This window comes from Falco cherrug, chromosome 1 (assembly GCF_023634085.1).
Source record: "Falco cherrug isolate bFalChe1 chromosome 1, bFalChe1.pri, whole genome shotgun sequence".
NCBI classification, from domain to species: domain Eukaryota; kingdom Metazoa; phylum Chordata; class Aves; order Falconiformes; family Falconidae; genus Falco; species Falco cherrug.
Genome location: NC_073697.1, coordinates 126,093,952 through 126,115,233, shown reverse-complemented (window position 1 = coordinate 126,115,233; position 21,282 = coordinate 126,093,952). Strand labels below are relative to the sequence as shown.

General features: G+C 55.6%; 1 protein-coding gene and 1 long non-coding RNA gene across 2 annotated transcripts in view; both read left to right on the top strand.

Moving 5' to 3' along the window:
- The window catches only part of SLC39A11 (solute carrier family 39 member 11), a 98,500-nt gene extending 92,645 nt beyond the window's left edge, over positions 1 to 5,855 (top strand). The window contains exons 8-10 of the mRNA XM_055728651.1: positions 2,552 to 2,650; positions 3,781 to 3,939; positions 4,090 to 5,855. Of these exons, the coding sequence (XP_055584626.1) occupies positions 2,552 to 2,650; positions 3,781 to 3,939; positions 4,090 to 4,168 (337 nt within the window). The 3' untranslated portion in view covers positions 4,169 to 5,855. The remainder of the gene's footprint in view (positions 1 to 2,551; positions 2,651 to 3,780; positions 3,940 to 4,089) is intronic.
- Positions 5,856 to 20,607: 14,752 nt separating this feature from the next.
- The window catches only part of LOC129737529 (uncharacterized), a 57,104-nt gene continuing 56,429 nt past the window's right edge, over positions 20,608 to 21,282 (top strand). The window contains exon 1 of the long non-coding RNA XR_008735462.1: positions 20,608 to 20,833. This is a non-coding gene — a long non-coding RNA (uncharacterized LOC129737529). The remainder of the gene's footprint in view (positions 20,834 to 21,282) is intronic.

The following is a 21,282-nucleotide window of genomic DNA, read 5'->3' as shown; positions in this document are numbered from 1 at the left end:
GTGTGTGCTGGAGAGAGAGGGGAGCAGGGGCAAACCCGCCCACCTGGGCTTCTCTGGCTGGATCTTTCCCTGGGGTACGTTCCCCTTCCTCCTGCCCCTCGGGGCTTTCTCTCCCCCGGGGCTGCTGCAGGGCAAGGGGTCAGCGTGGGCTTCCCTCCTCCCGGCGGGACCAGGGGCGAGGGGGGGGGCTCACCACCCTTCCCGTACAGACTCCTCCATTCACACCTCCCTCTCCCACCCCATTAATTTGTTGTGGTCGGGGCCAGTAATAGCTGCTTTGTGCGAAGGCTAGGGAAGGAGCAAAAAAAAACAACCCAGCACACAGACAGCAGCTCCAGTGTTTTCTAAAAGGGATGTTTTTCCCCCTCCGTTCTCTCTCTCTTTCCCTTGAATAATGTTTTTGATTGTAAGAGCCTGTCCTGGTTAGGGAAACCCACAGCCTCTCCCCCTTCCCCTCCCCTCTTCTGTAAACCCTGGTAGAAGTTTAAACAACCCAGAGAGATTTTTCTCACCAGTCTTATTTTACTAATAGGAAACAAGTGTTTAAAGCAGCAAAGGGAGCTTTCAGCTGCTGGCAAAGGAATAACTGACCTTGCGGGGAGGCGCTGGGGTCCCGTTTCGAGCTGTGGGCTGGGGCAGGTCGCAGCCCAGCACCTCCCTGCTGGAGCTTTGAGCCCCCCGGGACGGTCACACTCTTGGTGTCCCCCCAGGGACAGGCTGCGGCTGCCTCCGCTGACACACACCAGTGAAGCCACGATGGGAGAAATGCTCCAAGTGTGGAACAAGTTCCCGTCCGCTCTCACGGAGCTGCTCAACCTAAGGAGCCCACGCCGTAAAGAAACGAGCCCCATTTGGTTTGGTGCCTGCAATATTTTTGTATCTTGGGTGAAGGAGAAAACTCCCCATCCCAATTTCTTGATTTTCACCAAAAATCAAAACCAAGGGGAAGGACCGTTCCCAAGGCTGGAGCAAATACCAGCTGAGGATGGGTGACGGTGGGGGTGGGGGGTGCCGAGAGCACCCCCTGCTCAATGAGGTGCTGGTGCACGGAGCTGGGGTGCAGAAGAACTGACAAGCCCTCCCACTGGAAATCCAGCTTTCGTGACCGCCAGCTGTTCACAGAGCTATTCCCGGTCTGGATCAGCTCTGGGTGATGTGCTGGTCCCACCATGGGGTTGCTGATGGGAGAGGCTTGGGCAGGAGAGCAGCGGGTGGGTGCTCTGAAGGTGGGTGCTGAAACAGGGTTTAAGTATCAACGGGGAGAGGTCAAGCAAGGAGAAACCTCACCTCGTTCTCTGCACTTGGCTGTCTCTTCGAACCTCTTCTGGCTGTCCTTCAGCTGTCAACTCTTAAGAGCTGTGTTGTCTCCTGCTGGGGACGTGAGGCTTTACTTGGAGCGGTTCAAGTTCACCGTGTCTGCCTGCCTAACCCCCTTTATCAGGCTTTTTCTCTCTTGTGCCTGGAGAATCGGTCCTGGCAGCAGCCTGCCTCCTCCTGTGTTGCTTTGGTGATGGACAGACTGGCTCTCCCCTCCGGCTGGTTTTGGCTCTGGAAGTCCAAGTGCTGCCTTTCCATGGGATGCAAGAGGGGAGAAAAAAGAGAGAAAGCAAGCAAAATCCTGTGGCTAAAACGTGCTACTCTTCTGACGAGCCTCAGGGCTGTAAGGCAGTGGTTAAGTATGGTGCCAGTGGGAGCTGGGGCAGGTTACAGGAGAGGGACCAGCTCCCCCCAGGGCTGGGGCTGTGTTGGGGTCCCTCTGGCAAACCGCCCCCCCCAGCAGGGGGGAAGCTGTGATCCCAGGAGTGCTCCAGGCATGATGCTCAGAGGGCTGGAGCACGTCTCCTGTGCAGACAGGCTGAGAGAGCTGGGGTTGTTCAGCCTGGAGAAGAGAAGGCTCTGGGGACACCTTAGAGCACTTTCCAGGGAGCTGACAAGACGCTGGAGAGGGACTTTTTACAAGGGCCTGTAGTGACAGGACAAGGGGGAATGGCTTTAAACTGAAAGAGGGAGATTTGGATTAGATATAAGGAAGAAATTATTTATGGTGAGGGCGGCAGGACACTGGCACAGGCTGCCCAGAGCATCCCTGGCAGTGTCCAAGGCCAGGCTGGATGGGGCTTGGAGCAACCTGGGCTGGTGGCAGAGGGCTGGAATTAGGTGATCTTTAAGGTCCCTTCCAACCCAAACCCTTCTGTGATTCTATGAAATGCCAAGGCCCGGGGATGCTGCAGCTCCCGGGAAGCTTGGATTGGAAACGCCTCGTGGGGCCTCCCTGGATAAGCTTCTTCTCTGTCTGGTCTCTGTTGCTCCCAGGGCTGGTGCTGATGCTGGTGAAATGCTGTGGAGCTCTTTGAAGATGAAATTTGCTGTGTTCATGTTAAATATTAACATGCCTAGCCCCAGGGCTAGGTGCACTTCCATTCAAATGGCATACTTTAATAACGCCTTTTTTTTTTTTTTTTTTCTTCTTAGCTCCCAGCAGCCTACCCCAGGCTGTACTTTCCACTAATATATATATATATATATATTTATGCTTTTTTTGTGTGGGTAGGAACTTGGCCATTGGGATTGGGATTCAGAATTTCCCGGAGGGCCTGGCTGTCAGCTTGCCTTTACGCGGTGCGGGATTTTCAACATGGAAAGCGTTCTGGTAAGCTGAGCTCCTCTTCACCCATGGACATGAGAGCCCTCTGCCAGCAGCTCCCGATGAGCGGGTGCCTATAGATCTCATCCCTGTATATGTTTGCATCTCTCTGTCATTGAGCTGCCCTTGGGCTGGGCTTACTCCAAACCTGCCTGGTCCCCTCCTACATCACAGAGAGCTGCTGCCGGGCGCGCTGCTGGTTTCCAGCTTTGCGGAAGGGTGGTGAGCACTGCCCTCTCCCTCCGCAGTGCCTGAGCTCAGGTCCGAGCCTCCGGCTCCCAGGGGATGGATGTATGGGTGACCCTGGCAGGTCACCCCATCCTGCCTCAGCTGCCTGTCGAGTGCCTGTGGGGAGCTCCCAGATCCTGCACTAAACAGGTTTTTGTTTGGTGGGATTTTTTTTCTTCTTCATTTTTCTTTTATTGTGTTTTTCCTCTTACTTCACTCCAAGCTGGATTTCAAACCCACTTTTTCTTTTTTCTTTTCCCTAAGGTGAAAAAGCCAAGGGCATGAACCCTGCGAGTGCAGGGCTGCGTTCCTGCCCGTGCACGTGTGCTCAGCCGGGTGATGGATTGGGAGGGCAGGGGGGCGGCTTGGAAACTGCTCCCGCCAAAGCTTTGTTTTCTTTTCCTCCCACCCACCTCCAATGCAGTAAGCGCAGCTGGTGCTGGGACTTGCACCAGGATTGCTGCTGCCGGGAAGGGAGTTCCCATGGTCCGGAGAGTTAAAACAGTCCTAGAGGGAAAGACAACGAGGGGGAAGAGCACAGTTTCATCCTGGTTGAGGCTGTGGCCAGATGGCCTCTTTGGGATTGAGCTATGCTGTTGGAAATGTTTCCTCTCTGACCCATCCCTGCTTGCAAGCTGGATCCCCAAGTCCTGCAGGGCTCCTGGGGGAAGGAATCAGATCGTGCCTTAATTCCCTTCCTGGAAAAAGCAGCTGGGTTAGGGCAAAACACCTTCATTGCCCGTTTAAAATAACCTGGGTGACTTGGCAGGGTGGCCAACCTGCTCCTGGCCACTGTGGCACTGGGGAAAACAGTGGGGCCGGGGAGCGCAGAGCCCGTCAGCTCCGCGGGAAGGCTGTGCCACCCATGTGCCAGGTCTGCGGTGGCTTTTAGTCTCGGTCTTTTGCAGGTACGGGCAGCTGAGCGGCATGGTGGAGCCCTTAGCTGGCATCTTTGGTGCCTTCGCTGTGGTGGTGGCGGAGCCTCTACTCCCCTACGCCTTGGGCTTTGCTGCCGGAGCGATGGTCTACGTGGTGATGGACGATATCATCCCCGAGGCGCAGACCAGGTGAGGCCCCTCGGTGACAACCACGGAAGGCAGATAGACACGGGGGAACTGGAAGATCCCTTCCCTTGCCTGGATGAGATACAAAGCAGCGTTTCCCCCATCCGAAAAGCCAGTCCCAGGAGCTGACACCCTCCCCTTTTCTCCCTGCAGTGGCAACGGGAAGCTGGCGTCCTGGACTTCGATATTAGGATTTGTGGTGATGATGTCCCTGGACGTTGGGCTGGGGTAGGGAAGTGTGCCGTTCCCCAGGAGAAGACTTCAGAGCCATTTGTGCAGCGGTGTTTGGAACTGGACACACGTTATCCTCTAGACTTTTTTTGTATATATATTTTTTTGGATCTGGTTCGGTGTTGATTTCCTATAATTTTATATCTCTTCCTCCCTTCCAATGTCATGTTGATGGTTTTCAAAGCACAAATACGGGTGGTTCCGTGCAGGTCCTGGTTTCCTTTCACCACCAGATTTTCTTTTCCTCCCAGGAGGGTCGCTGGACCCCACATTGGCCAGGCTGCAGGTCACCCTGTCCTTTCCCTGCCACGCTGGGCTGGTTTCTGAGTTAGGTCGCTCTGGGTTTTGGTCATCTTTGTTCTGTAGAAGATTAGAAGTTTGATGTCGCGTGTTTAAGCTGGTCTGTGGTTAAGTACCAAGGCATTTGAATGGAGTAAACTCCTCACAGAGCCTCAACTTGGCACTGTCCTGGAAGGGCAGGTGGAAGGTGTTAGGGCCAAGATAACACGTACAGTCCTCTGTGGGATCGCAGGTCTCGTGTATCCCGCTGGGCCTTGGGAGTGTTTTAGGGTATTTGTTTTGATGGATGCAAACAGTCCAGGCAAATAAAAATGAATTGTCTTGGGATCTCTGTAAGAGGGAAATGTCATTTTTTCCTGAGTTTATCTCCTAGGTGGGGCATTGATCCACTGCACTGTGTCCAATATCCCAAGGCTTTCTCTGAAAAAAAAAACCAAAAAACAAACAAATGGGAAGGAAGAATTTTTGCGTTTTCTAGCATGTACTTTTTGAAAAGGCAAGATGTGGTCACCAGTGTTGTCGTTGATGTGCTGCCTGCGTGGTGCAGAGCGGGATGTGTTTCCACACAAGCCCGTGGCTGTGTCTGGCCTTGCTGAGCGATTGCTGGTTTACGGCTGCTGCTTCCAATGGTTCATAACTCCCCAGAAAACCAGCGCAGGGCTTTCCCAGCGGTGGCCCTGGTCGCGCTTCACCCCACAGAAGAGCTCAGAGCTGAGCCAGGACCTGAGCGTGCTGGGAGCCCTCATCTCACTGGGCAGCGTCAGGATGAAATAATTCATCAGGGTGAATTAATTATCGTACCTGAGGAGCCAGAAACGTGCACCGTGCGTACCTGCCTCTTCACCCTTTGCTTTTCAAGCATCTCTTGTTGAACGGCTGTTCCCAAGCAGGCAGGATTAGTCCCTTCCAGGCTGAGGAGCCAGCCTTGCCCGTCCCTCCCTGTGCCTGCTGCAGGCTCAAGCGAGGAGCAAAATGCTGAAGGTGGAAGGATGCTGTGAACCCCACCTCCCTCTTCGCTAGGGATGCTCGTGTCTGTGGTAAGAAGGGCTTCATGAGTCCCCTCAGCAGGAATAACTGGATTGCCTGGCTGCTGCCTGCATCTCGGTCCCTCCATGGCCATGCAGCTCTCGGGGGAGCGAGGCTGCGGGTGGGGGGGTCAGGGACCACCGTTCCATCCTGCTGGAGAAGCTGCAGGAAGGGCGGCCAAAGGGAACGGGCTTGAATAAGCTAAGCTAGAGCCATGCATTTCTGTTTGGTTCATTTATTTTATTTTTTTGGTTGGATTTCATTTGTACTTCGTGTGTCACTCTGGATGATACAAAACTACTGTTTGCCAATGGATTTGACCTTTTAACTGTGATTGTTTTCAAATAAATGGGAAATTCAGAGTTTGCTCTAATTTATTTTAATGTTGTAAAGCCATACTTTTGCTGCTTCTTCCTCCGTTCTGCTACGTTTCTTTTCTCCAGCTTAATTGTTCCTGGCTTCTCCAAGGTCCTGCCTCTCAACCAGGAGGGCAGCCTCTTCAGGGAAGGAAAAAAACGGGGAAAAAAAGCTGAAGGCAGCTTTGCAGTGCCTCATCCAGGCACCCGTGAGTGTGTTTTAGCGTTCACTGGGTTTGCTGCAGCCGACCAGCTCACCCCCAGGTGCAATGCCTGTCACTGGTTCATGCCTTATGACTCAGAAAAAAGCAATGGCAAGAAATCTTGGGGTAGGGGGAAGCAGCTCTGCCTGCACTGACCCGGGGGTGCCGGTACCACGCTCACACGCGGGGGTGTATTCCCCCATGCACCTACGGGTGGGTGCCATCCCTGGTTCATCGCAGCCCCGTGGGATGCTGTGCCTGCATCCCGCAGCCCCAGGATGAGCCACAGGGGTGATGCTCGTTTGGGGCAGCCCAGAGAGCTGCTGTCCTGTGGTACAGGGATGGGAACGGGGACCCGACCTTCCCTGGGATCCGCGGGGCTACAGACATGAGCTGGGTCTCTCCGGGCACAGGGGGAATTTGGGGTTATGGCCCTTGGTGGGAAAAATGAGGGGTGTCAGGACCCTCTTCTTAAAACCAGTGGGCGAGGGCTGTCCCTGCTGCCCCAGGGCAGGGAGAGGGAAGGGACCTGCCCATGGCTGGGAACAAGAGCTCCCTGCACTGCAGCCAGTGGCTCCTTCCCAGTGCCACCAGTGGGAAGGCTGGGCGATCTCCCACTGCTTTTCACCTTGTTTCTAGACACAGTAGAAGTGTTTGCAAAGCTTTTAGCGCTCTGTTTTCAGCCGAAAGCCTTTTCCTGAAACTTTAAAACCTCAGGGGTGTCCATGGGTCGGGTTTTCTTGCAGACTGTTGGAGATATTTTCTTATTTGATTTCTGGCGTGTGGTGTAAGCTGGTACAAAAAACCCACATTATACATTTAAAGGCAGCCTTGTAATCAGATTGCTGGGAGATAATATCACGTAAAGCATTTAATCCTGCTTAGATGTAGCCAGCCGAGATAATTATGTACATTGGACCCATAGGAAGTGAGTGGGGAGGGTGATGCAGAAAGCACATATGAAAATTCTTCTTTTCTGTTTGTACCCTGGAGGTGAATGAAATTATATATCTATTCCTTGGTATGATTGAAAAGCTGGCTGGGGGCCAGGCCTGAAATTACCCGTGGATACAATAGTTGTCAATGGAAAGGTGGAGTTGGGAGCGAAGGTAATATAAACACACAGCCGAGCCCTGCAAAATGGAGCCGGGCTCTGCTCGGCGGCAGGGAGGAGCCGGCTCTCACGCAGAGACCGAGCTGGAGGGAAAAGAGGAAAGTTATCCCGTGGCTGGAGCTGGGTCTCGGAAGACCAGGCTGTGCTTGGCCTCAAACCCGTGCCGGGATGCAGGGGGGCTCTGCCCTCCTGGAGGGCTCTGGCAGCCAGGTGGTCCCTCCCCATCGCAGGCAGCGCTGCCGAGCCCCCTCGGTGAAGCCGTCCTGTGTCTCTGTGAGATGGGGAGAACCCCCTGGCCGGAGCACACACACACATACACTCGTGGTGAGCACAGGAGGAGGGTTTTTTTCTATTTCTCCATCCTTCTGATGGTGGCAGGCAGCCTTCGGAGGGGCACAGCGGTGCCTGCAACCAGTTTGAAGTGTCCTTTGACCCCCTCACAAGCGTAATACTAATTGCAGTGATTTCTCCCCCCTACTAATTTTTCAGTAAAATTAAAAAACTTCAGATTTTTGAGTTTTGTCTTGAAACAGTAATAACTTTTTGCATTGGCTGGAGGAAAACTTAAACTGTGGCTCCTCTCCATCTAAAAGCCTCAAACCCCGAACGGTAAAGATCTTTTCCTAAGCAGTGCATGTATGTGCTCTTGCAATGGGGTTTAAAAATGACCCAAAACCCCAGCGTAAGTTTGCAGTCTGCCTGCTGATGCTTTTGTGGATGTTTCGAGGTTTTTCAAGCCCTGCTAATGAAGGGGGATGACCCGAGTGTTTAGTAGAAAATGGGAAATTCCCCCAATTCTTAACGGCCCTGGAGGTGGCTGCGTTTGGCAGCGCGGAGTCGGAGGGGGTTCGGCACTACGTGTGCAAGCATGTGTGCCCGGCTGTGCAGCTCGTGCTTGGAGAGCTTCGCCAAGCGTATTGCTGTGACAAAAAGCCCAGCGATGCAGCGCTGGGCATATTTTGCTGCTTTTCTTGTGATTATTTTCTTTTTTTCTTTCAGAGGCTGAATCACCGAGGTGCTGTCCCGCAGGATGGCCGTGGGGACGGTACCCGGTCGGGCAGTTGGTGGCTGGCGAGGAGGCGGCGGAGGAGTCCGTGGGGAAGCTCCTCTGCAACCAGGAGAGCTGCGGGGGATGGGCAGCAGGTTGTGCGTATGACTAAGTGGTGGATGGAGAGGCTGCTGATAGCTCGGGTGCGAGGCACTGCAGATGTGTTTGCCCGAGGATTAGGGCTTTGGAGAGGGGATTACCTGGGGCGGTGAGTGTGCGGTGTGAAGCGTTGGGCTTCGTGCTTCGGGGATGTGGCTGTTCCATCCCTCCCAGAGCTGCGGTGCGAGGAGAAAGCACCGTCCCCTTTGCTCCAGGCAAATCCCACCTTACTCCCTGCCTCTGCACGATGCCAGGCATCTCCCGGTGGGTGCCAGGGTGGCACGTGGCAAGCACGTGGCAAGCGCAGAGGCTGGCACTGTGGCACGACGCTGGCTCGGCTGCCACTCTTCTCGTGGCATGATGCTGCCTCGGCTGCCGCTCTTCCCTCCCTGGCAGCTCCTTCTGCCTACCCAGCTCACTCGCGCCCAGCCCGAGAGAGCACGGTGAAGGGTTACGGTTATGGTTGTGCAACCGGGGCAGGGAAAGCACGCCTTTCCCCGCACTGGCATGACATGGCTCACGTCGTCGCCCGTGCGTGGTGCCGTGAGTCAGGGAGCAGGAATGGGCGGGTGGGCCCTCCGCGGTGCCGGGCGCTCGCCAGCCTGTGCCGGGGTGCTGGGGAAGGCGAAGGCGGCTGCGGTTTGCAGGGTTGGGCGGGGACAGCAAAACCCCAAGCGAGGGCTTTGCACGCAACCGAACAATAATCCCATTATTAGGGCCCATGCCGTCAAACAAAACACAGCACAAAACATTACTTGGGCTTGCAAGATGCGCGCCCAGGGTAGATCGTAGCACCTGAGTCATTGCTTATAAAAGAATGGATTTCACCTCCCTCCCCTCCCCTTAGGAAAGAAACAATTCAAACCTTAAGACAAAATGACTTCTATTCTTTGTACGCGGACTTTGTTGTACTTGGCAACGAGGCTGCAATTAAAATCGAGACGCTCGCTCTCGTGCGCACACACGCAGGCTCCCAGCTCCGAGCTCGGGAGCAAACATGCGGCTCCTCTCCCTGCGTCGGGCTGGCGCGGGCGCCCCGAGCCCATGGCGCTTGGCCCTGCCTGTGCCACGCTGCCTTGCTTCAGCCCCGGGGTGGACCCCCAGCCTCAGGAACAAGCCTGGTTCTGGGGGGCTGGAGGGAAGAAAAGGAATTTCAGCTCAGCGTGCCCTTTTCCTAGGGCAGATGTGGGGTCATTGAGTTCCTGGAGGAGATCTAATGCCTCTCTCTCTTTTTAGGCAGGTGTTGGCACTGTAAGTGTATTTAGCCTTGCGTGGTCATCCAGCCCACGGAAAGCTACGTGCTCGTGTCCGTGCTGGGGTGCTGGGACTGTGGCTCATGGGTGATCCCCTGGTTGCCCTTCTCTGGCTGCTCCACCGAACCCCCTTCATCTCAGCCGGCCAACCGAAGGGGGTGGCTGTGCGAAGGCTCCTTGGCCGCCTCGGCGGAATGCTCTCCACGTGGTGCCTGACGTGGTGTGTGAGGTGCGAAAGGCCAACACGGGGGTGAAATGCCATCGCTGCAGGACCGGCTCTGCTGCAAACACTTCAGTCTATCCGGAGGGTTGTTCCTAATGGGAAAAAGAGGGAAAATTACACACTGTGGGACCTGCATATTGCACAGCTCCAATATTAGTACCTTTTTCTTATTTTAAGGCTTTTGCAGTGTTGAGGGCAGTCATTTGTGCGAGAACATGGAGAAAATATTCCTAGTATGTCCTTGGTTGAGATTTCTGGGATATGTTTTTGTGCCTTATAATCCTATGAGGGGGGTTTTGAGAGCAGGAAACTGAGCCTGAAGGTTTATTTTAATATAATCTTACAAAATACTGATGATAACTAAAAAGCTTTTGTGTCCAGAGCTGGTTTGCATGGGGAATTGTTTAAATCTCTCTCTCACTGTTGCCTTCTCGTGTTCTTACAGGAACAACTAAGGCATTACAGACGCGACACACGCTCACTCCCCATCTCGTCTCACAATCCTGCTGCTGTGCCTGAAGCAGAAAACAAAACCGCTGCTCCAAACTCCGTATGAAAATAGGAGAGAAGAGAATGGCCTGGATCTGCTTTCCTTTTACTGCAAAATAATTTCCCTGCCATAAAATTACCAGTGAGAGCCAAGGGAAGATTAGGTCATAGGGAAAAATGCCGGCTGGGAAACAATGGAGGGAGGTGCTGGTAACGGCTGGGGTGCAGGGCTCCTCGCCGCCCTCGGCTTCCCCAGGGACCCCTGCCTCCACCAGGATCCCATCTCTGCAAGGTTCTCCCCTCCACGAGGACCCCCACCTCCACCAGGATCATATCTCCCTAGGATCTCACCTCCACAGGCGCTCTCACCTCTACTGGGACCCCATCTCCACAGGGACCCCTATCTCTGCTGGGACCCCTACCTCCACGGGGCCCCCACCTTTGCTGGGACCCCCACTTGTGCCAGCCCCAGCTGCAGTGCTGCTCCCCCAGCTCCACACAGGCCAGGCAAAGAGCATCAGCTCTCCCAACCCTTTATTTCCCTTTCTTTCCCAAGGTTGAATTGACAGTGAGGGCTGGGCATCCCAGTTTCTCCCAGGCTGGTGGTTCAGTCAGGGGGGGCAGCAGGGGCAGGTGTGAGGTTGGACTTGGAGCATGAAGCAGCATCTCCCAATATGCTGCTTTCCCTCTTCCTTTCCAGGTCACGGTCCATCCCAGAGCTGCTCTGCCTCCAGCCCTGCCAACCAGCTTGGCTTTTCCCAGGGATGGACAAACTCTCCAGGGGGGTTGGCATGTCAGAGATCTCCAGGAATTCCGGGGAGATGTCTTAAAACTTGTCTTGGTGCAGGTTTCACAGAAGCCCTCCAGTGCCCTCCAGTTCTGGGTGGTGGCTACCGCCCACAAAAACCTTTGGGAGACCAGGGAAACAAATCCAGACAGCAAGGGGGCCCCGGGGCCTCCCAAGTCATTAAACAAATTAAGTTGTTTAGAACGCGAGGCCCAGGTGACTGGGTGTGAAAGTCCCTGAGGCCTCAGTAATTGCTGTGTAAAGGCAGCACTGGTGGGTGGAAAGGAGACAAAGAGATTTTGGGGGATTTTTCCTCCCGCCCAGGTCCCCTGGCACAGCCAGCAGCAGCTCCAGCCCCCTTGGGTGGCATGGGGTGCTGGGGGCTCAGCCATGCTGGCACCACCAGCCCAGGCTGGGACACCTGACGTGATGCTCCCATCCAGCAAGGTGCTGTGCTGTCCCTGTCCCCGGGGCTGGGGCTGAGGGAGAGCTCCCCAGCCCTCCCAAGTGTGCATGGTTTCTTTAAACGGACCTTGGCTTAAAATCCACCGAGGTGTTTCATTGCCTCTTGGACGGCTCCTTGCTCTTGCTGCTTCCCCACGCTTGGAAGAGGCCTGTGAGCAAAAGGGATTTTTTTTTAAATTTTTTTTTTACTTGTGCAAATCTTTTTCCCTTGTGCTTTGTGCAAAGGTGAGCAGAGTCCCCCTCCACACCAAAATGCCAGTGCGGTTTATCTAAACCCCTCAGAGCTGCCGAAAGAAACAGAGGAGCTGCTGCCTTGCCTTGCCTTTCCTTTCGGCCAAGGAAAGATGCAAAATTCCTGAACTCGTCTGCCTCTTAATTTCCAGGGTTAGACACACACCGTGCTCAGACAAGATGACAAGCTGATAAGGTGGAGCACTGCAATCTCCCGTGGCGAGCGGGTGCGGATGCTGTGGCTCAGGAGCTGCAGGAGCGAGTGGGACCCTCTGCCAGGCACAGGGACCCCCAGCTCCAGCTTCCCCAAGCCCCATGTGCTTGATACTGTCCGTGTACCCCAGCCCTTCATTTCTTAAGGACATTGACCTTTCAGGTCCCTTTTAATTATTATTTGATCAGCGCTTCTCAAATCAAGAAATCTGAAAACACCAGTGGGAAACACCACCTTCTGCTGTGAAGCTGCAAGCTGGGAGGAGACGAGGTCCCTTCCAGAGCCAAATGCTGAGTATTTAATCACAAATACTTAATACAGCTGGAGGCTGCTCCACGGGGCTGCTTAGCACCGCGTGCCTCGGCTGGGGCACTGCTGGGCTGGGCTGAGAGACCCCATTTGCAAGGGTCTGCAGGCAACGCGGAGGGGTCTCTGCAGGGTCTTAGGCTGCTGTGAATGCAGCAAGTCACCCTGCACAGTGTGGAAAATGCTGGTGAGACCCCAGAAGAGGTCTGAGGTTCCTCCTCCGGTGGGGGTGGCTTCTCTCTCCTCTTTTTTTTTTCTTTTTTCCCCCCTCCCCCTCTCCTTGAAGCTCTCCAAAACAAGTGCTGTTTTATTGCAGATAATTTACCAGCTGCACAAAGGCCGCCTTGTACCGCTGAGCTCCAGATGTTTAACATTTCACAAAAAACTTAATCATAAGGTACCTGTTTCACTTGAGCACCAGCTGACTTGGATGGGGAGAGAGAGCTGCCTCCCAGCCTTTGCCTTCCCTCTCACAGGCAGCTGCCAGCGGATCCCAGCCATGAGAGCAGAAAAGACCTGGTGCATCGCAGGTGACTCGGAGTCACTGTGCTGCCCTTCGGGGCGCTGCGGGTGGGTGCCCTGCATAGCTGGTCCGGGATGTGCTTGGCTGGAGCGGCTACAGGGGCTGATCCCTTTTGCTGATCCCTTTTGCAGGGGCTCTCTGCAGTGGCTCAGGCTCTGACAGCTCTGTCGGAGGGTGCCTACAGGTAGGGTCATGGGTGGGCATATCTGCTTCCCACCTGTGGCCCCTGCTCATGGGAAATGGGCATCTCTGGGATGGGAGATGCTGCCTCAGCAAGAGGATCCTGGGAGAAGAGCTGGAAAGGTTCATACCAGGGATTTTGCTGGCCCTGGGGGACAGCGGTCTGCAGGTCTGGATTGTCCCCAAGGGCTCTGGCACAGCCCTGGGCACCTGGTTGCTCCGTGGCTCTGCTCCACATGGCGAGAGCACGGCCGGGTGCTGAGGCTGCACAAGGATGCCTGTGCCACTGCCCTTGCCGTGCTGCTGTGGGGCTGAGAGTGCTGGGCTCCTCCAGAAGGTGGGTCCAGGCTGCCACTGTCAGCTCAGGATGGATCCTGCAAAGTGTTGAGGGCTGCAGTCCTGCAGGAGAGTGGTTGCCTGGCTCTGCTCCATCCCCACCCCATTCCTTTGACTGCAATCCCTTAATTGTTTCAAAAAAGCACATGACAGAAGGCAGGGAGATAATTACAGTCCCTTGCCCCCCCCCCCCCTCCCGCCTTATCTCCGGGGGGAGCATGTTGGGCAAATAGAAAACAGAGAATTAATTCTGGTGGTGGCCGAGGCTCAAGGCTTGGTGAACCAGGGTCTGAATGGCGGGCAGGGCTGATTTACTGCTGTTCACAGAGTCAGCTTTTTATTGCAACTATAATTATTGTTCTCCATCAGGATCCTGTGGAGGTGTCAGGCCAGCACCAGCCGTTCCCTGCTCCCGTGCACCAAGGGCTGGGCAGGCAGGGCTGCCCGCCTTGGCCCAGGGGGGCAGGTGATGTTGCCTGGTGTCCCCAGGCACTGGGGGACGCGCTGGCTCCCAGCCGGTGGTGACCCCTGCCTTGCCGCGGAGCTGCTGTGCCGGTGAGCGCATGTTTCTGGGATGCCTTCCTCCCCAGAGCCCCTGCCCGGGGGCTGGGAGAAATGAAGGCACGAGGTGCAGCCAGCCCGGGGCTGCGCGTCCCCCGTGCCCTGGCGGAGCATTTTCTGCAGAGGGTTGTGATGGGGAGGGAGCAGGCGAAGGAGGTGGCGATGGCCAGGGCAGCGTCTGGTCTCATGTGGACAGGGCAGAATCCGACCCAGCCTTCGGCTGGATGAGGCATCTTGTCTGTAAGGTCCAGCTTGAGAAGAAGCCATTGCGTGCGGTGGTGGAAGCGGAAAGCCAAGCGTACGTGTGTGCTCAGGAGGCAGGAGGGGACCTGCCCGTCCTTCTCACCTGCCAGGAGGGACGCTTCGCCACGGGGCAGCGGAGCGGTGACCGGCTCTCCTGGCAGCTGGGAGGCCTCGGGAGTGGACTGACCCACTGGAAAGTGCTCCCCAGCCAAAGCAGCCCCTCATTCTCATGCAAAACGTGCAAGGGGGGAGGGAATGAATCCCTCCGTTGGGGAGCAGAGCTGGGCAACTCTGCCGCAATGAAGTAATCCTCCCCCGCCACCCTGAGCATATAAAGCGCCGTGGAACACAAGTGCCTCTCTGTCCCGTCTCTTTCTTCTCTTTCCCTTTAATAATCTTACTCTTTTGTCCCCATACGTTTACTCTCCATGTCATTGTGCCCTTCTGCTCCGGTCGCTGGCTGCCCATCGTGGCCAGACCCTCTGCCTTGGAGGTGCTCATGGTTACCACCTGTTTTTTCTACTTCATTTTCCAGGACACCTGATGTATTTATTTTCTTTTCTTTTTTTTTTTTTTTGCCTCTGGTTTAGGGTCTATTAAGTTTACTCCTTCTTCCCCTGCCCTGGGAGACCCGGTTAATGAGTAACCATAGCGTGCTTGGAGGCAGCTGTCTCAGACAAACTGACGGAGACTTTTTTGGAGCTGCATAAGGGAACGTTTGTTCTGCAGCTTCTCAATAGATCCTTGTGCAGGAGGCAAGAAGTGTGGGGAGAGAAAGAAAGAGACACTAAATCACTGGACTCCTTGAAAATCTCACTGCATGTGTGTGTGTTTTTATTCCTTTTTATAATAGATGTTAGATGAGTCACCTTTTCAAGTTTAAATAATGAATTTATCTTCACAACAGAGCACACAATGTACTTTTTAACAGTGTTTTGGCTTTAAAGTTCTCTTTAAGTAACTTAAGTCTAAAACACACAGCCTATATGTACACTGGCATGGGGTTAGCGTCACAGGAGCGTGGATTTTCTTTGTCCCAGTCCCAATGTACAGCGCATTTTGCTCTTACGGTTCATAATTTTACCTATTCCCTTCCTTTGCTTTTGTTATATGAAGGCTTGGAGGGTTTTACCACACGTTTGCCATTGGTGTTAAAGGCTGTTTTGTCTTCCCTAGGACGCTGGGCTGGCAGTCCAGTAGGAGATGGAGACCCGCGTGCCGTGGAGGAGAGCAGTCCGGGCGAGCGGGGTCCCGTGCCCCAGATCTCCTGTGTGACCTTGGCAATGGTATGTAAACCTCTCTTCCCTGCTTTGCCTTTGTCACTATGCAAACAGGTGACTGATGTGCCTTTTCTCATACTTGCAGTGGCTTTTTCGTTCCTAGTCTGCTGGGAAGCTTGTGGAGGGTGGGTGGGATGTTGGGAGCGGGCAGAAAGTCACGGGAGCAGGGTACTGAATTGCTCCTGGGTGTCTTGAAACTTCTCTCCCTGTGGCTCAGGAATTCTTTGGTTTCTGTCAACCTTCAAGTTTCTTGTGGCCAGCTGTGCACCTCGCAAGCGCACAGGTAACACTTGTTATCTGCTGGCAGAGATTGCTTGTGTGCTAGGGAGCGTCACACCGACCAGCCCATGTCCCTGTGTGGCTCAGGTCGCAGTCCCTGCTCCTGGTCCCCACAGCCAGACTGGGACATCATTGCTTTGCTCTCTTGCTCTGGGGTCCTGGGCATCCCCTGTGACCCAGGCATGCCGCGGGGCACAGGACAGGCAGCCTGGCCCTGCCCCTCCTGTCCATTGCATGGTACGAGCGCTCTGAACCCCCATCACCCAGCCAGCTGCAGCATATCATGTATCGGGACGAGTGATGGTAGCGAGATCTTTCACGCGTTCCTGTCTGCACCTGCTTGGGGCAAACCCCGCCGTGCACCGTGGCCCCACATCACACAGCCTGGCTTTGCACAAGCAAAGCACGCTGACACCGTCAGCAGCTGTATGGAGGTGAAAGGAGTGTTTACCAAGGGGTAGCTGTCCTTCCCTCGCTGCTCCCCATGGCCTCTCGGCTGCTTTCAGGGCCAGCTTTGCTCCAGCTCCCTCCGAGGAGGTTTCCCACCACTTTCCCCACTGCCCGAGGCAGCCGGAGCATGTGGAGCAGTGCCAGTGCGGGAGCAGCCCATCCTTCCCCAGGACCCACCGGTGTGTGCCTGTGGTCCAGGCTGCAATCCAGCACTCCAGAGAACACTGAAAACACATAACCACACTTTTCCTCCTCTTTTACAAAACCTCAGGTTTTTTTGTTCCTTTTTTTTTTTTTTTTTTTTTGGACTTTGAGATTGGTTCAAGTTTTGGGTAAATATTCAGGTTGTTTGTGTTTTACCTGAAACGCAGCTCCCCCTTCCCTGGAGCAACAGTTCTTTATTGGCTCTTGCAGACACTTGGCACTCTCAGTGCATGAAATAAAAAGCTTTTTGTTTCCATATTTCAATATATTTATATATATTTAACTGATTTGGGGAGGGTATTTGAAGGTCAGAGGACTTTCAGAGGTTACAGTGCTGGCCAGGCCCTGGGAACAGCCATCCTGTGGGAACTCATTCCCAAATCACCCTTCCCAAATCCCTTTTGCTTTTATTTTGCCAATGCTGGTGCCTGTCACTAAATGCATTTGGGTTTTTTTGTTTGTTTATTTTTTTTTTGTAAAAATCAACAGCAAAGTCCATGGTGAACTTTATAGATGTGCCATTCACAAACTGGGGTGGTAAGAGTAACATGACCTCAGGCTGTGAACCCAACTGTGCTACCAAGAAGGTGTTTGTACTAACAAAACTTTTACAAGAATAAGCAGTTTTTCTGGCTCCACCCTCCCACGAAAGGCTGGTGCAGCTGCAGGTTAGGGCAGCGGGGCTCCTGCCGTCTTGTGCTGCTTGCCCTGTTTGTCTGGAGGAGTCAGCAGCCCAGTTCTTTCTCCCTGCCCAACACTGACCATTGGCAATTCAGTATCCCGAGGATATTTTCAGCTGGAGAAGAATCGGTGCCCGTTCATCCTCCCGGTGGTATTTCAGCCCCGTTCGGCTGAACACAGAGCCCCTAACCCCAAAGCCAGCCCAGAGCCAGGAGCAGAACTTGCCTCTCCAGCAAAACCCTCTTCCCTTTCCACTTGCCATTGCACTGAGGATTTCCTCTGCTTAAAAGCTTTCACAAAGCAACTCGGGGATGGTGTAGCCAGTGTTTTAGCCTGTGTTCGGCAGCCCTTGGACCAAACTGCCCCATCCTCCTCGCCAAGGAGTGCCTCGAGTCCCTGCCCTCGCGGGATAAAGGATGCTTTCAGCAGCTCTAAGTGGATCTGTTGGGAAACGACGGATTTTCCGTGACTTGGAAACATCTGGTTGACATTCTTATATTCACAGGCTCTTGTGTAATTACCCTTATTACCTGATCTGCATGCACTTTAGCTTGCTTTATGGGCAATTCTGCTCTCCCTCCCTGCCCACACCACCCACCACCATCACACACGCACACGGGCCACTTTCCTAGTTAAAACTTGGTGCTTTCTTCCTCTGGCTCAGGTCTCCCCTCCCCATCTCAGCAGTGGCTGAGGAATGCGAGACAGGAATGCTGTCCTCTCGCAAGGAGCTGGGGAAGGGGGGGCTGGCTATCACTTAAAAACAATGTCTTTGTGTTTCCAGCCAGCTGTAGTCACGCAAAGCCATGCCTGGGTGTGCAGGGCTGCTGGCTCTGCGCCTGCTCGCCTGCTGCCTCACCTGGCACTGGCCTGGCAGAGTTCAGCATCTTCTAAAACCTTTAACCATCACGTCATGTTCTTGCAAAACCAGGGCTGGGAGCATCCCATAAATCAATGCCAAGCTCCTCCGTGAAGGATTTGCGCACCTTTCCATTTCAATTCCTTCCTCAGACCACCCTCAGAGGCCACTGAGGGTCTCTGTGCAGGGCAGGGGTACCTCACCGCCACCCGGGTACTTGGCATGGTCCTTCACACCAGTCAGATGTCGCCAGCAAAAGCCTGTGGAGCCGTGGCAGAGCCTCACAGCGCTGCGAGTCGCTTCTGGTGGTGATGTCTGACAGTGCCGCGGCCTGTGGGCACGTGGCTTTGAAGGAAATGCCACTAGAAGAGGGAGCAAAGCTTTTAAATTATTAAAATGGTAATTTGCCTTCTGAAATCCCTGGCCACCCAGCCATGTGGCTCTGTGCTTCCAAGCGCTCCAGCTGATGGGAGCCCTTTAGAGACCCAGTTCAGGTATTGGGTCAGCAACAGCCATTCCCGTGACTCCAGTGAGCTCTGTGTCTCATTCTGCCCAGGAGCATCACAAGGCCAAGTGCTTCCATCCTGCCTGGTGCGACAGGGCTTTCCTGCAGAGCAGCTGGGCCAGTTCTGCATCCCTGTGCCTGTCCGCCTGCAGCCCAGTCCTGAGCCGCTTTCAGGAGGGGTTCCTGGCTGAGCTGGGCACGGGACAGCGCGCCGGACCTGGGCATGTCCAGCACTTCCTTCCCCGCAATAAATACCGAATTAGCCTCTGCCATTTTTGGCACTGGTGCTATTATTTTCCATGCTCGTTAGCTGCTCCCGAGGTTTCTCACCTGGTGCCCAGGGCAGGCTGCCTGCCTGTGTTTGTCATTTGCTGGTTCGAGTCCTGCCACACTTGGGAAGGTGCAGCTTCTAACGGGTGAAGGATTCCTAAAAGCAAAGGGCAGCTGGAGCCAAGCAGAGCTCCCGCGCCCAGGGGAGAGGAGAGGAGCAGGCAGCTCTCTTCTGCCCGTGACTCACAGAGCAGCAAGTGCCTGCTCACACGCAGCCAGCCGGAGGAGAATAGGCTCCATCATTTTACTGACGGGTGAGAAAAGGGAGAAAAAGAGAGCAGCCAAATTTCTGTGCTTGAATAAAACCAGCGGAGCTCTCAGGAGGCTGGAATCAGGACTTTCCTGCCACTTCGCAGCAGCTCAGGGGTGTCAGACAGACAGTGCTGGCTGCACCCTCTGGGCCCTGAAGCTGCAGGGACTTGCAGGGCGCAGTGCAGGGCTGGCGAACCCCGTGGGAGCAGCTCCCAGAGCCCCACGCCCCTGCATGGGCATCGCCCCCGGCCGGGGGACAGGATGGCTCTGGGGGACAAACGGGGGCTGCGGCATTGCCCCGCATCCACACGTTTTCCCAGCTCTGCTCTTTGCTGCAAGTTGCAATCTGGCGCTTGCCAAACAGGTTTTAATTTCCAGAACATGGGTATGAAAAAGCAACACAACCCCCCTCCTCCACAGCCCTAAAATATTATTTTTTTTTCTTTTTAATATACCATAAATGATGACCTTTTACCTCCTTAAAAAGGCAGCCAACACAAGCACAACAATGTGATTTGTGCAGCATTTCAGTTGCGGTTTCTTCAAGAAATTCATCTGGTCTCGAAGCAATTAAGGGAAGGGAAGCATTTCCACCCCAGCTTTGGGCCCTGAAAACCTGCCAGGAGGGATTTTTTTCCTTCCCCTTCGCTCTCCCTCTTTCTTCCCCAGCCCTCCTTGCTCACTTGTCCTGGGAAACTTCTGTGGTTTCGCTTTGGCAGCTCTCCTGAGCATGCGAGGATAAATCCCGACCTGCTGCAGGTGGGAAGACGCTGGATCCAGGTCCCTGCGCCTGCGCAGCCGGTGGGGTGGGACATTGCCCACCCAGAGCCGAGCCCAGTGGCCAGCCAGCCCAAGGGGTGTGCGAGATGCCCCCCCTTTGGCACTGTCCACCCTCTCCCCTGCCCAAAATCCGGTCGTCCCTCCGGCAGAGGGGCTGTGCCTGGAGAAGGCACGGGGGCATGGTGGTGTTGGTCCTGCTATTGCCACCCACCTTGTGCCCTGTGTCCCCTTCAGGGCATTTCGCTGGCTGGAGGCAAAAGCACTGGGGAAATGCGTGGCACAGGGCCCCGTCCCGCGGGGAGAGACAGGTGACTTTGCCTGGACGGAGCGTGCTTGCAAGAATGGGCCTTAAATTAGCCCCTCAGTCAACAGCACAGTTAATTGCTCATTCATTCCACAGATGGGTTAATAATTAAGTTAAATTAATAATTGGGAGAATAATTAAACTAAACAATAACCAATACATGGGACAATTGAAGTAATCGGTCTCCGTGCTGAGCGCTTGCTGGGGTTATTCATTCACCAGCGGTTTGGGGACGGATTCTGCCCTGGATGGCTGCGCCGTGCCACCGGGATGCGGCTGCGGGATCCCGGGGAACTGCCGGGCTTTTCCCGGCGAAGCCACCGGCTCTTCCCCCCCGCCCCGGGGCCCGCTGCAGGGCAAACCCAGCCCCACCGTGCCCCGCCCGGGGGTCTCCCCCGCCGCCTGCGCCCGCCCCTCCCCGCGGCCGGCCGGAGGGAGGGACGAGGGACGGAGGGAGGCGGCTCCCGGCCCGGGGGGGGAGGAACTACAAGTCCCGTGAAGCCGCGCCGCCCGCCCGCCGCCCCGGGGCTATATAAGGGGGGAATGGCCCGGCCGCCGCAGTCGGAGCATCCCCGCCCGCCGGGGAGTCGGTCCCGGTTCCACACCCCCCCCCCCGGTCACCTGCGCGCCCCGCGCACGGCTCCTGCCCCGGTGCTCCCGGGGCCATCCCCGCCGCTATCCCGCCCCTCGGCGGTGGGGGGGTCCCTCGCACCGGGGGTGGGAGCGGGGCCTTGGGTGAGGATGATGCCGGAGCCCCGGCACCGTGCCGGTGCGGCCCGCCGGAGGTAGGTGCCCTGCTCGGCCCCGGGGGGGCGGCGGGGGGGAACGGGGTCGGGGGGCGGCCCACGGTGGGTTGCGGGACCCCGCGCGGGGCGCCCCGCCGGGCACTTGTTCCTGCCGCCTCCCGGTCCCGTTAGTCGGCGCGGCCCCCGTGGGGGGGGGGGGGGGGGGGGCAGCTGTGGGTGCACCCCGGGGGGCCCGGTACGGCGGGGCTGGGCGACCTGCGGGTGCCCCCGGTGCCGGTACCCCCCAGCACCATCCGCCTTTGTCCCGCCGGATCCGGGGGCGAGGGGCTCCCACCCGGGGATGCTCCGCAGCCGAGCGCGGGGGGAGGGCGAGCGCGGTCCCGGCTGGCAGAGGGAGGAGGGGGGTTCCTCAGCTCTCTTAAGAAAAAACGTGTGTGGCGTGTTTTTCTTCGTGATTTTTTTTTTTTTTTTTTCTGGGAGGTGGGGGG